Genomic DNA, 13,248 nt, shown 5'->3' with positions numbered 1-13,248 from the left:
ATCTCCTCAGCAGTCATTAACCGAATGCACAATTGCGAGAAAGAAACTCAACAAAGATGCCCAAGTGTCAAGCATGCCTGGTGAGCCCAGGCACACCCTTACGTGCTGTAAGATTGTGTCTTGGACTGGCTGGTAATGGAGTTGGTCCTGACACTACTGCTTTATGCTGAAAGGTGTGCCAGCAAATAGCCTGGAAACTGCCTTCTGCTTCCCAGGTATGGTTGGCCGTGTCACGTTGTGTTCTACTTCTAAACCACGGGTGAGGTGCTCCTGTGTTATCTGAGTCCAGGTTAGTTGTACTTTCGAGTAGTTTGTTTTTCTTTAGAATATTGGGACGTCTTTACTAGTCATACATGTCCTCCTTTGCATCAGCTGCTCACAGGACTGCAGTCCGTTGAATGGCTTCTAATTGGTAGCTGCTCCCTGTGGGCGTGTCCTTTGTTTATTAATAATATACCTTACCTCTCATTTTCTCTACCGTTTTCCTTGGATTGACCAGTTTTGCTTACTTCTATTGTCATACAGCATGCATTTTAAAGTCCCCGGAAGCCCCTTTTAGAACAATGTGAGATAAGCAAAAAAGTGGTAGCCAAGAGTTTAGTGAACAGCACTTGTTAAGTGCCCCTTCCCGTTCCAGGGTGATGAGGACCCCCCCGGCCTGCAGGTTTAAATTCAGAGTCCTCAGCTTAGATACAAAGCCTTCACCGGGTGTCTTTACCGTTGCCAGGGTCAGTTCCCACCACCCTATGTTCCAGCATAGGACTCTCCCCTGATAGGACCACATACTTGCTTTTATCTGTCCCCCACAATTACAAATGACAAGTTGAAGCGCTTAGTACATTTTTGTTAACAGTTCTCCTGAATAATCAGTGCATCATTTTGTAAACTTGTGAGGAGGATGTTAGAAACTGTCCCCTCACACTTACAGTCAAGACAGTTGTGCTGCCGGGGGTAGAAGTGGTCTCCTTACACACGGGCGGTGAGTGCTCTCTGTGTGGGGCAGGGAGGCCTTTCGTGACCTTGCCCTTGTGAGCTGCTGATGAATGAGGAGTCTGGGGTTTACAGCTGCAGCTGCTATTAAATACCTGGCAGTTCACAGCTCTCCCTCTCAGGATGAACTGCAGATGAGTGACCTGACAAAGCCACCTGAACCTTCTGTTGCTGTTCTGGGGGGTTCGAAGTGTGTTTTACCATCATTTGATCTTCCCCAAATCCTGTGAAGTATGAAAGACAGGTATCACTCCTGTCTCCGTAGGAGAACCCTGAGGCTCACCATGGATCTAAATAAATTGGAGTCAACTTCACGATTAAGTCCGTTCTTTGCCCTTGTCACTGTGCCGTCCTTACTGCGGCCCCTGTGTTGGCACCTGCGTTGATGACGGCTTTGCGATGATGTACAGTGAGCTCAGGCCTCTTTCACCATGCCTTTCTTACCCCTCCTCCAGGCAGTGCATCTGAGCTGAAAAAAGAGAAATCAGCTTCTGGGATGTGTCACATTTTGGGCATTTAAAGTATTACCCATAAAAGGTGCCTCTTAGCATTTTGTGTTTTTGTGATTGATAAAGATTGTTATAATGTTGGAAATAGATACGATATCTGTGCAGATACATGACCGACACACATTAATATTCCTGTCCTTGTGCTGATCGCTGAGAGCAGAGCCGTGCGTCAGAAGCTCTTCGTGGTACCCGGGAGGGCAGTAGGCGCCTCAGTAAGTACATTACGGTGCCTTGAGCAAAGAGCTGTGGCAAAGGAAAGCAAAACTGAGGGACAGCTGTATAATATTACCCTGTCTTTCCTGATAATATTCTAACTAAAATCGTTTTGGAATAATCTAATGATTCATCTAGTCTATACTTGAGGTTCTCCCATGTGCCGGGCATTGATCTAGAACAGGGATCGTCTGTGTCCTTTTGGACAGCTCTTTTTGTAAATGGAAGTTTTATTGGATCCAGCTCTGCCCATTCATTTACATGAACTCTGGGGCTTATTTTTCTCGCAGCCAGGGGCGGTTGAGCACTCGCAACAGAGACTACATTACTCTCAGGCCCTTACCGAAAAAATTTGCCAGCCCATAATCTACAGCACTGGGCATGCAACCCTGGAAAAACCAAGTAACTGTTCTCTGTATCGGGAATGGTTTTTCTGTTTTGTATTCTCTCCCTACAGACTGTGTTTCAGGCACTGTTCATATTGAAGGGGGATGTCGATGATTCCAAGGCACTGTCCGTGCCTTTCCTCCGATTGGTGGAGTGTTTTCCTTAGCTGGCCTTGCCCCGAAGTGGTTGCTGGGTAGGAGCGGGGTGCTCAGCTCTGTTCGAGAGTGGACTTCACCTCACGGGTAGGAAGCAGGAACAAGGAAGACTTGACTCTGGTTGCCAGTGTCCCAGAGTAGGTCAGAGAGGGCAAGTACCTGTACATTGAAGTGTAATCAGCAACAAGATTTAATAAAGTTGATAATGTCGTATTAAGACTGTTCCTAAGTGACGGTGGCAGCTGCTTTGGTTGAGCGCGGTGGGGAGGCCGCAGTGGCTGCCTTGCTCTGAGCCGGGGCTGCAGCTGTCCTCCCTCCCCACTTGAACGCGCTGGTCAGCGCCATGGACGGGCAGCCCACAGGCCTTTGTTTTTATCAAGATGATTTTGAGCCCCTGGACTTCTGGAGAGATTGCAGGGGCTCCGGGGCCCACAGCTGCATCTTGGGAACCATGGGTTTAGAGCGTGGGCTCCGGCGGCTCCTCACGTAGGAGCTCTGTGACCCTGAGCAATGCACTTACCCTCTGACTCCTTGTCTGCAAAACCAGGATGGTCATAGTGCCCATTTTATGGGATCATTGTGTAGATTAAAGGAGTTGATGTTTGTGAAGTGCTCAGAACAGTGCTTGGCACATAAAAGCATTATATAAATAAATAAAGGTAAATAGTAAAGCCAGGTATTTGTATAAAAAGTATTGTACGAAATACCAGGGGAGCAGAGGAGGTGGGAAATTCATTCAGAGGGTGCCAGTGTCAAGCAGAAGAAGTCGGGGGGATACAGACGTTCATCTGTACATGCTGGAAACTAAGTTGGGGCGTTGCCTTGGGAGAGGAGACCCCTTCAAGGGCCGGTGGGAGGTGCGTCACGAAGTGTGCGTGGTTGGATTGTAACATCATCTTCAGGGCTGAAGAGGGGGGACTGAAAATGGGTTTTGTATATGGTTCTTACGTGGGCAGATCCTAGTCTGTGTTAGTCTTTTTGAAAAGAAAAGTGAATGAAAGTCCAGGAATATGGAAACCAACGGGGAAATTCGAGTGGGTTTTCCCCCTTTTGCAAAAAAGCATAATGGGTCGCCTTGTGTAGATGATAACTGTGTCTAATTCTTAAGGCATGCGATATGAAACTGGGGTCACTTGAGAATGTAAAATTGACTACAACTTAATTTTACTCATAAAATTACTATGTTTGGCATGCTAAATTAGGCAAATTGCTAAATGAACCCCTGTGAGTGGCCTGAATGGAAAAGCTTGGAGCACAGGGCCCTGCTGGCAGGCCCGGCAGCAACCTCAGTGTCTCAAACAGCAGATCCATTTTCTCTCACAAGAGTCTGATCCAGTTTCTTGCTTTGGGGTGGGTACTTGACTTCGTGTGGGTGAGTGCTGGAACTGTGGCCGCGGCATCCATGCACTGGACACGCCCTGAAGGCCTGCCACAGGCCACGCACTCGCTCAGGCGTCGGCGAGCAGAGTGGACAGCGCCCGGCACCGCAGAGGCCCCTCCCAGTGGAGGGGAGACAGACAGGACGGGACGATGTGATAGCGAGTCACACATCGAGTCACGGCTGAGAGAAGTGAGAAAAGAAACTATAGGCAGGCACAGTGATCAGTTTCTGCAATGTAGATATCCTCCAGATTCGGTTATCGAAGGGTTTTATAGTCTTTAAGACTCTGTGGACTGGTTTGGTGAGGAAGCAGCACCGTGCTAAGCAGAGGTGGCAGTGTGCGGGGAGCAGTGCCGTCACTTCTGTCGTGGCTACGGCTCCCCGCAGAAACCACACCCGGGCACACAGATTCGGGCGAGTCCTGCCGTTCCTTGTCCTTCCCGCTGGGTAGGGGATGAGCATACACGAAATAAGACAGATGAGGCTTTGCGAGAGCAAATAACACTTAAAATTTACCTTCAGCTTTGGGTGGGAGAATCCCACAGGTAACTGTGCTGGAGTCCCACGTGTGCCCAGCCTGCCCGCAGCTTACAGCACGTCTCTCCAGAGCTCCTCGGGCATTTTTGTTCATCCCATGAGCTGAGACTGTTTTGGGGGGATCAGAAGAAGGACATTTTGTGATGTGAAAGTTCCATGAAATTCAGATTTTCGTGGCCATGAGTGTAGCTTCACTGGAACACAGCGACTGTGCTCATTAGTTCATTGTCTGTAGCCGCCTGTGCCTGGCCTGTGGAGCCTAACATACTCACTGTGTGGTCATTCACAGAAAAGTCTGCCAGCCCCGACGTGACCGTCGTGGGCCAGGAGTGGCACGTGAGGGCCGTCACAGGCAGGAACTCGGCCCGAGTGTCGCTGCCACCTGTCTCCTTCTGCTGCAAGCGGCACAGGGGCCCGTCTTTGTGAGGTCGATCACACCAGTCCATGAAGAGTTTCCTTAGAGCAGTAACGGGAAGGTGAGGTTTGTATTTGACTTGAGGGGTCTCTTTGTATAGCCTAGTGTGTTGGAGATGATGAATTAATCATTTGCTGGGAAAGAACCTGTAGGTACTATTCCAGAGGTGTTACTACTTTCATGGTAGCCAGACTCCCTCCTGCCTTTTAGCCTTCCAGTCCGAGCACCAGCAGGAAAGACAGCCTGACCCAGGGACCTGGGTAGTGCTACACAGAGAGAACCACAAAGCATCCTCGTACCATAGGAACCTAACCTGGATCCTCACGTTTCTGTCAGTGTGAGCAGCACTGGCCCCAGGCGTTCTACAGCAAGTCACACTTTCTGATCTGTTTGCTGTATGAACTTCCCTGGATTTCTTGGTCACCTCTGCAAAGGTTCTTGGCCCCTGGAATGTGCGTATATGGCCCATGTGACAGGTGGGGGTCAGGTGCTCAGAACTGTGGGAAATTACCGTGTGTCTCCAGGAAACAGTAATCTCAGCACCTGCACCTGGACCAGTATTCCTGTTTTGACCAATTACGTTAAAAAAATAATAATGAGGTAGGATGTACCATAGGTCCTCCTTTGTTCTCTTCCGGGAAGGCCATGTGAAGACGGTTGCAAAGAAGGTTGGCCACTTCTGCGTGGTTAAAAAGGCAGGAGGTAAAGGAAAGCTTGTCTTACCACCTCCTCCCTGCAGCACCGAGTTCAGAGTTTAGTGTCCATTCTTATTTAACTCACCCCGTTATGTGACTGTTTCTTCTCCTGAAATTAGTGGTAAAGATCCCAGACTGAAAAGGTCATGGTGGGGGGCGGGGGGCGGTCACCTAGGAAGCAGGAACTGAAAGTGGAGGTGGCCTCGAATTGGAGGTGCGGTTTCTAGGAGGGGATTCTAGCTGAGGAGGTTTAATTCTGGGAAGACAAGTCCACCGTTGTAAGGTCTTCCTGTTTTTCAAGAGAAGCTGGAAATCTGAAATTTTTATGTGACGTTCCCCAATTAGAAATGGATATTGTATTTCCTTGGTAGCCTTAAAATATTTGATCTTGAATTTTTATGCTAATGAGAATTTCTTAGGTAAAAAGACCTAAAGGAAAAACAAATTTTCTCAAGAGCTTGGTTAAGCTAGTTAAAGCTGCATGATGTCTTAAGGTTTAATAATAAATAAATGAAAATTTAAATTATTTTTTACTAAAAAGAATAAAAATTGATGTTCACAAAGTAATAGGGTAGACTTTGAAAGTCAGTATCTTCATCTTTTAGGTAAAGGAAGAAACCTATTTGCTTACTACATGTGTAACTTTGGGCAAGTTATTAAAGTCTCTCTGAGTGTCAGCTTCCTCGTTTTTGAGTGGGATATCAATAGCACCAACATCAAAGGATTCTGGAGAGAATTAAATGAGATAATGTAAATAAAACAAAATAGTTCTTGGCTCATAATAAGGTCTGTAGTGCTGTCTGAGGGGGCAGAAAGGGTAATGGGTTTCAGTTTCGATTATGAAAGCCCATTTTCTGAATTCATTGCAATTCATAGACTTTTTAAAAAATGGTACCATGCTAATCAGTTTTTTGTCTCCTTGGGTTTGTAGCTTTGTAAAACCCCACAGTGCAGCAGTTACGGAACTGTTCGCTCTTTCCCCTCCTGACGGGCCCTGCACGTGGCTTCACGTGCTGAGAGGCTGGGGTGCGGGGAGGTGGGAGGGCCGGCTTCCACAGCTGCCGCCTCCCTGCACCGCACATGCACAAAGACCACGGTGCCCTCTGTGGGTCTGCCCTTCCTCCGAGTCTTCAGGGGAAGGTACATGTTGAGGCCTAAAGGTGAACAAATAAAGTTGACCCCCTCCCCCCTCTGTTTTTCCCTTTTCTGTAAGAAAGCACTTGACTTTGAAAATCATGGTTAATTTGCTGCTGCGCAGGGCAGTGTGGCTTTGGGAAATTGCCAGTGTTACCAGTTTTTCAATTTTAATCTCATTGTTCAAAAGCAGGTATTGTGACATATAATGGCTTGGTGGTCATGTTGTGCTTTTAATCTGGGGCTATTTATTTGAATTTTAATAGAAATAGAATATCTATCTCTTTTGGGAACATGTGATTGCTAGCCATGCACTAAAGTACCAGTGGGGAAAGTTTCTGTAATTCTTATCTTACATCATTTAATGTCTCTAATAGGCAGCATAGAGTAGTTGATGCTGGACAGTCCCTCTTTTATTTATTGCTTTCCTCAGGAGCCTTTTAAAATACTTTGTTTCTAATTAGACTCCCACCTGTGTAAAAAAATTTTTTTACAGATATGCTGTATGTCTATGTGTTATATGGATACCTGTGGTTTTATACATAAAGAACCAGGGTTTTTCGGTGTGTGCTCCCCTCCCCCGAGGAATCACCTTTTGCCCCTTGAGCTGGCCCTGTGTGGTTCACAGCACTGGGTCCTCACAGGTTTTCATTTCAGAACCTTTATGTTTTCCCAAATTGTTGGGTACCCTACAGAGCTTTTGTTTAGGTGGGTTATAGCTAATGACATCGCTCATATTACACATTAAAGTTGAGGAAAATTACAGAATATTTAATCATTTATTTTAAAATAGTTTATGGAAAAATAACCCATTCTTTCTGCACCAAAATAGTTTAGTGAGAAAAGTGGCCTTGTTGCATATGTTTGCCATTCTCTTCGAAGTCTAGCTTCATAGCAGGCAGCCAAATTCTTACCATGGCCTCTATGTTTCACTTGCTACCAAGGAACTCCGCTGTCTACTGTACGTGTAGTTGGGCGAGTCGTCACCTTCTCAGATACTAGAGGTGGTGGGTCTCTGGTATTACACTAAAACAGATTGTAGTTTCTTAAAGGGACGCATGCAGTGTAGAAGCTCAAACTATATAAAAACTTTTTGTTCCGTTACTTTAAAATTCGTTCATCTTTCCCTTTGACTAGATCATTTGTCTGTCAGTCAGTTTGTACTGCTGTACATTGGTCACCTGGGAAATACCGGTTCACGAACTTGCACTGGTCTTCCAAATGCTGATGCAGTGCCAGCTACTCACATGCCGTTAACATCACCACGGAGCTTAGCAGAAACCCTCTACAAATGGGAGGCGCTTGCCAAGATTGTTTTTACTTAAATGTTGTCCTTGGCCATAAGTATTATTAGTTGTTTCTCTTGAGGTGACAGGCTCACTTTGTTCATTTTTGAGATAATGTCTGCCATATACTCAAGTCTGAACAACTAGCTTGCTGGTCTTCTTAGAAATAAAAAACATGTTCCGTGGGAAAGATGACCCGGTCAGCTTACAACTCAAACAGCGAGAACAAGTGCTTTTTCTCTCGACAGCCACCACACCTCTGTGCGCTGCAGGAATGCTTTCTGCCTGCAGCCCAGCTTGCCACACAAAACACTAATAGACGTGTGTGTTCTGGGTAGAGATTTAAAAAAATTAACTTTACTATGAGCACATTACACTGTGGTGCCTCTGTGTCAGGATTTGGAAGGTCAGGCTGCAGGCGGTTACCCACTGTTGCTTTCGTACATGTCACCATGATGGCTGGTTAGCGTTAGTACCAGCACAGTTTGACCTCCCTGGGTCCATGGTGCACTCTTGGAGAGCCGCTGGTGTGGAGCGTGGACTTCGGAGCCAGACTGCCTGTCCCGAGTCCCAGTGCCGGCCCCTCCCAGCTGTATACGTGACCTCGAGCCATCGCCCTGATCCCTAAACCTGACAAGCTCACGGTCCCTGAGGGACAAAGGCCCCACATCAAGAAAATGTTTGCTATTTGCTTTTCTGGCTCATCGTTGTTACTACAGACCTGGGGCGGGGTGGGGGCTGGGAGGCCTAAAGTAGCATGTATGTGTCACAGCAGCAAAGATTGGATCCTGGAATGACTTGCCACCATGGAGTAAGAAAGAAATCCCAGATTGCATTCTTAGGCTAAAGGTCTAGGTATTCTCAACAATTGTATGACATTTGTTTAGAGGGACATGATAAGCTTGCTTCCTTGTTTCGTAATCCAGTCAAGTTTGTCATCGCTCTTGGTTCTGAGATTCGCATGAGATCCCCACACCCACCTGTTCTGATAGCGTGAGTGTGTTATGGTGATCTAAATGCTTTTCTTCATTGTTTATCAGGCCAAGGAAACCTCAGTGGCAAAACATAGCCCTCTCACGTTTCAACATCCTTGAACATAGACTCCTCTTAAATGTACACGTACTTTCATTTTGCCTGGGAACTTGTCAAATAAGAGCTTGTCACTGCCGTCTGTCGTGTTATTCATGCTGAAAGAGCCGCTTGCTTTATGAGGGAAGTGGCACCTTGGATTCTTCCATCTGCTCCCATTGATTTTTCCCTTCACGTGGTTTCCAAACTCTCTCTCTGTCTGAGATTTTTTAACTTTCAACTACTTCTAAAAAGTATTGTCTTCATTCTTGAAAGTACAGAAAAAGTGCAGATCAGAAAAGGTCCTCCTTCGCTTCGCTGTCCTTGACATGTCCTTCTCCGTCCTTTCTGATGGTTAATAGATACCTAGATCCCCTCTTTGCCCTAATTGTCCACCTGTTGTATGTACATGTCATGTTGTGCCTGTGCCTTTTTCTGAGTATGCCCTAGTTAGGCTGTTGCACACCCTCGTGGAGAACGAGTGGCTCAAGGGGTGATTGTTTGCAGGGCTCTGAGGGTGAGTTGTCAGATTGCTTTCCAACCAGATGCAACCAGCTTCTCGTTTCAACAGCGTTCTGCCCACTTCTCTGTATCTTCACCAGCATTGCTATTATGTTCAATGCTTTTCAAACAGAAGGAATTATACAAGTTAAATCGTGAACTTGGACTAAGGTTTAAAAGTTTCAAAATGAATAGTATAACAAAACTTACAATGTATATTTCTTATCACTAGGGATTCAAACTGAGCTGGACTTACAGGGTTTCCCTTAACATCTGATGATGTGGAATCTTCTGAACAGGAGCCTTTCTCTGTCGGGTCTTTTTACTTTCTGAGCTGGGCGAGACCTGCTTGTGTGCAGCGGGTCAGTGACACAGCTCTGTTTGTGTCCTTTCGTTTTTGTGTGTCTTTCCGTATCTTAGCCCTCAGTCTTGACAGCTGCAGAGAGAGTTTATAGGGGAGTGTACGTGGGGTTTTCTTTATCGTATAAAGCAAACTCGGATAATGTATGATTGCAGAGTGTGACTTTTTTGCTAATTTGTAAATTTCAGGTGTGCAACAGAGGAACATGGCTCAAGAAACTAATCACAGCCAAGTGCCTATGCTTTGTTCCACTGGCTGCGGATTTTACGGAAACCCTCGTACAAACGGCATGTGTTCAGTGTGCTACAAAGAACATCTTCAACGACAGAATAGTAGTAACGATAGAATAAGCCCACCTGGTAAGTAATCCAGCCAAAACACAGCCCTGTTCAGAACTGAGACGCACCTGGGTCACACAGTGAACCCACCCCCCCTTTCCTGCCCTGACATTGCACTCACTGTACTAAGTTCAGATCAGGAAAATGTCTCATCACCCACTGTGGTTATCAGTGGTAGGGAGACGGGCATAAGGGTATTTTTACCCACTGAAAATAACTACCATAAATCCATTTCGCAGTCTTACAGAACTCCATTATCTCATTAAAGTAGAGGTGTACTTCCAGTACACTGAGCGCCCTTGGAGAGTAAGGTGAGGGAGTGAGGGCGACAAGGGACCTTGGTTCTTTGGTCGTGGATGACTTCTGCAGTCAGAACAGCTGTGGGAGGAAAGATAGATGATGCGCAGCCACAGCTAGCTTTACAGGGAGTGTTCCCCACCAGGGCGGCGAGGCAGAGCAGTGTGACTCAGAGTAAGGGGTGTCGGCCCCAGTCACCAGAGTTCTCCGGCTTTTCAAGTCAAAGGGGTTTCCTGGAGTTGAGGCGGGCTTTTAAAGTATCAGCAGTTGAGTGAGAAGGGTGGTGAGGATTCTGAGCGTAAGCTTTGAGAAAGGAAGGCTTACTGTGGTTGATAGGTTTCTGTGGTTGATGAACATGCAGGCTGATACTTAGTGCATTTAAAATTTTGTATGGAGCCTTTCTCGTCATTGCTTCACACTTTAGCCAAAAGCTAGAACCATTGAATCAAGACTTCTCTAGTTTTTGTTAAGGCTAAGATCAAATCAATATAAATTACTGTTTTTGAAATCAAATTATAATCTACATATCTGCCTTAGGAAGAATGAGGAAAATAATGTAATCTAATATGCTGAGCACAGATTTTAATTCTGAACTTAGGTTTGCCTTAGGACTAAATTATCTTTTATTGTTAATACCTCGTGTCTGCACTGGTGCTTGGAAGCTGTCTGTGAGTTAAAGGGTTTGCTGGCATTCGGTCCTGATAAACGGGAACTTAGTTTATTAATATACACAGTTTGTATATGGTTTCCTCCTTCGTGGTTAAAATAAATGTGTTTTCACTGGAAGACTGTTGTGTTGAGGAAACTAACTGGAAGAAATGAACCAGCGTATTGTATAGTTAAACAAAGTCCGTACACTGCACTTTGTGGAAAACCTGTCTCGATTCTTTTAGACAAGGTGTGGGACTGCCCAGAGCACAGAGTCACTAACGCGAAATGTGGTGCCGTTGCAGCGACCTCCGTCAGTAGTCTGTCCGAGTCCCTCCCAGTCCCGTGCACAGACGGCGGCGTCCCGGAGGCGCAGTCAGCGCTAGACTCCACATCTCCATCCGTGCAGCCAAGGTAGGAGGCGGCCTCGGGCGGGGATGGCGCGCTGTGGAAGAGCAGGGGACGTGTTCCGTGTGTGGCCAGTCCTGTCAGCAAGAACTACGTGAACTAACCTGCCCTGAGCTTGTATCCGCCTCATTGTCAGTAACGGCCAGTCAGAGTGGGCTGTCTGTTTGTTTTCACACTGAGGCGGGGTTGGGGGCCGGTGGGGTGGGGGCTGTCTTTTAAGTCCCAGATTTCCTCTTCAGGCAGCTTTTCCTTTATTCCTTCCCTTCACAGAATCTAGCCCACCCCTGAAGTCCTTTGTACCTTGCTAGGTTCTTCTCATTACAGTCTTACTCTGCAAGCACGAGTATTTCGTTTTTAAAAATAGTCTTGTCACAAGTTTTCGTTGTTTCATACCATGATGTGGTAGTTACTATTTGTATTATAACGTATTTTTTCTTTTTAACTTTGAAGTTACATCATTTAGAAGTCTGAAAATACAGAATATTTGTTTTATTTCTATCCTCCATAGTTTCTTCATTTTTTACAAAATTTTAATTGATTCGAGAGAGAGAGATCGATGTGTTGTTAGCACTTATTGATGTACTCATTGGCTGATTCTTGTCCGTGCCCTGACCTGGGATCAAACCCATAACCTTGGTGCATCGGGACGATGCTTTGCCTGGCCGGCTCCATAGTTTTTTTTTTCCGGTTCACGACGGGATATTCAGTCCCGTTGGCCAGGATGTCATTTACAACTTCGTGTTCAGGTTCTTTGTGCCTGTCTTCATCATGCGGCCCGTCTGTATTAACTGAACTCACACACAAAGGACACGCTGTGGCTTTATTTCCAAAGCAGGAAACTTCTGGTCCACATTAGTCTCTAGTTCCAAAGCTCTGTGGTTATATTTAAATGATAAAAAGCATTTTTGTGTTAATTCTTGTCTTAATGATATACTTAGATACATGGAACTTTTCCATGTATCACGTTAGGGACTGTTCATGCATAGAGATGACCTTTTAAAATCTAAATGTTTTTGCTTTCTAGTCCTGTATCAAATCAGTCACTTTTATCAGAATCTGTAGCATCTTCCCAAGTGGACAGCACATCTGCGGACAAAGCGATACCTGAAACAGAAGACCTGCAAGGTTTGCATATGAACTAGCCTCTATTTCGTCATTTGTTTAACGTTCAGCATTACGGATCAGGCACTGTCCTGGGTGCATATATTTTTTAAATTACCAGCCTCACATTTTAACATATTTTTATATTTATTTTCTTTATGAGCAGAATATTTTATGTCCTGAAGTATTTAATTAACTGAAATGTTGGGAACCATTTCCCATTTATATAAAATTACCTCATCAGCATAAGCTTAGAAACTTCAAAATCTGTTTAGTTTGAGAAACATATTTAAATGAATGAGTGGTCGTGTTACGTTATTATCTATTATTATTTCATCCAGTTGAATCTAAATGCTGTGTCCTCTCCAAGCAAACTGGGGCTGCTGGTTTGAGAGGAGTCTCTTGTTTTTGACTCTGATTTCCTGAGAGACAGACTTGACTGGCCGTCACCCTCTCTCCCCATCTTGGACTCCAGCACAGCACCACATTACTCGGTCACTTATATTTACAGGTGGCGTCTCTCGTTCTTGCCCGTGCTCTTCTTAGCACCATCGTGTGGGTCCAGGGGATCCAGGAAGACCGGGACTGTGTAGGAAGGCTTTCTTCTCGGGCAGGAAGAGTAGATGAGGCCTTCGCTCAACAACCTGGGCTTCATGAGTTGCGTTCCACCAGTACGTTAGACTGTGCCCGCTGAGCACGGGTGCTCTGCAAACGCAGGCCCCAGGACGCACAGTGTGTCATTTTGCCTGTGGCATGCACTTTAGAGAGAGGACCTCCTGGCTGGTGGGACCTTCCACTGTGTGCTTGCGTAGTGACGACAGATG

General features: G+C 45.8%; 1 protein-coding gene across 8 annotated transcripts in view; it reads left to right on the top strand.

Moving 5' to 3' along the window:
* The window catches only part of ZFAND6 (zinc finger AN1-type containing 6), a 47,062-nt gene that overhangs the window by 24,985 nt on the left and 8,829 nt on the right, over positions 1 to 13,248 (top strand). For 5 of the 8 annotated variants that reach the window (XM_028502270.2, XM_036013187.1, XM_028502268.2 and 2 more), the window contains exons 2-4: positions 9,821 to 9,991; positions 11,161 to 11,329; positions 12,348 to 12,448. In XM_028502270.2, the coding sequence (XP_028358071.1) occupies positions 9,838 to 9,991; positions 11,161 to 11,329; positions 12,348 to 12,448 (424 nt within the window). In that variant the 5' untranslated portion in view covers positions 9,821 to 9,837. Of the gene's footprint in view, positions 1 to 2,926; positions 2,931 to 9,820; positions 9,992 to 11,160; positions 11,330 to 12,347; positions 12,449 to 13,248 lie in introns of all 8 variants that reach the window. The other 3 variants (XM_028502272.2, XM_028502273.2, XM_036013188.1) reach the window with 2 other exon arrangements.

This window comes from Phyllostomus discolor, chromosome 12 (assembly GCF_004126475.2).
Source record: "Phyllostomus discolor isolate MPI-MPIP mPhyDis1 chromosome 12, mPhyDis1.pri.v3, whole genome shotgun sequence".
NCBI lineage: Eukaryota > Metazoa > Chordata > Mammalia > Chiroptera > Phyllostomidae > Phyllostomus > Phyllostomus discolor.
The sequence above is the reverse complement of the archived record's forward strand: the minus strand, read 5'-3'. Positions and strand labels throughout refer to the sequence as shown.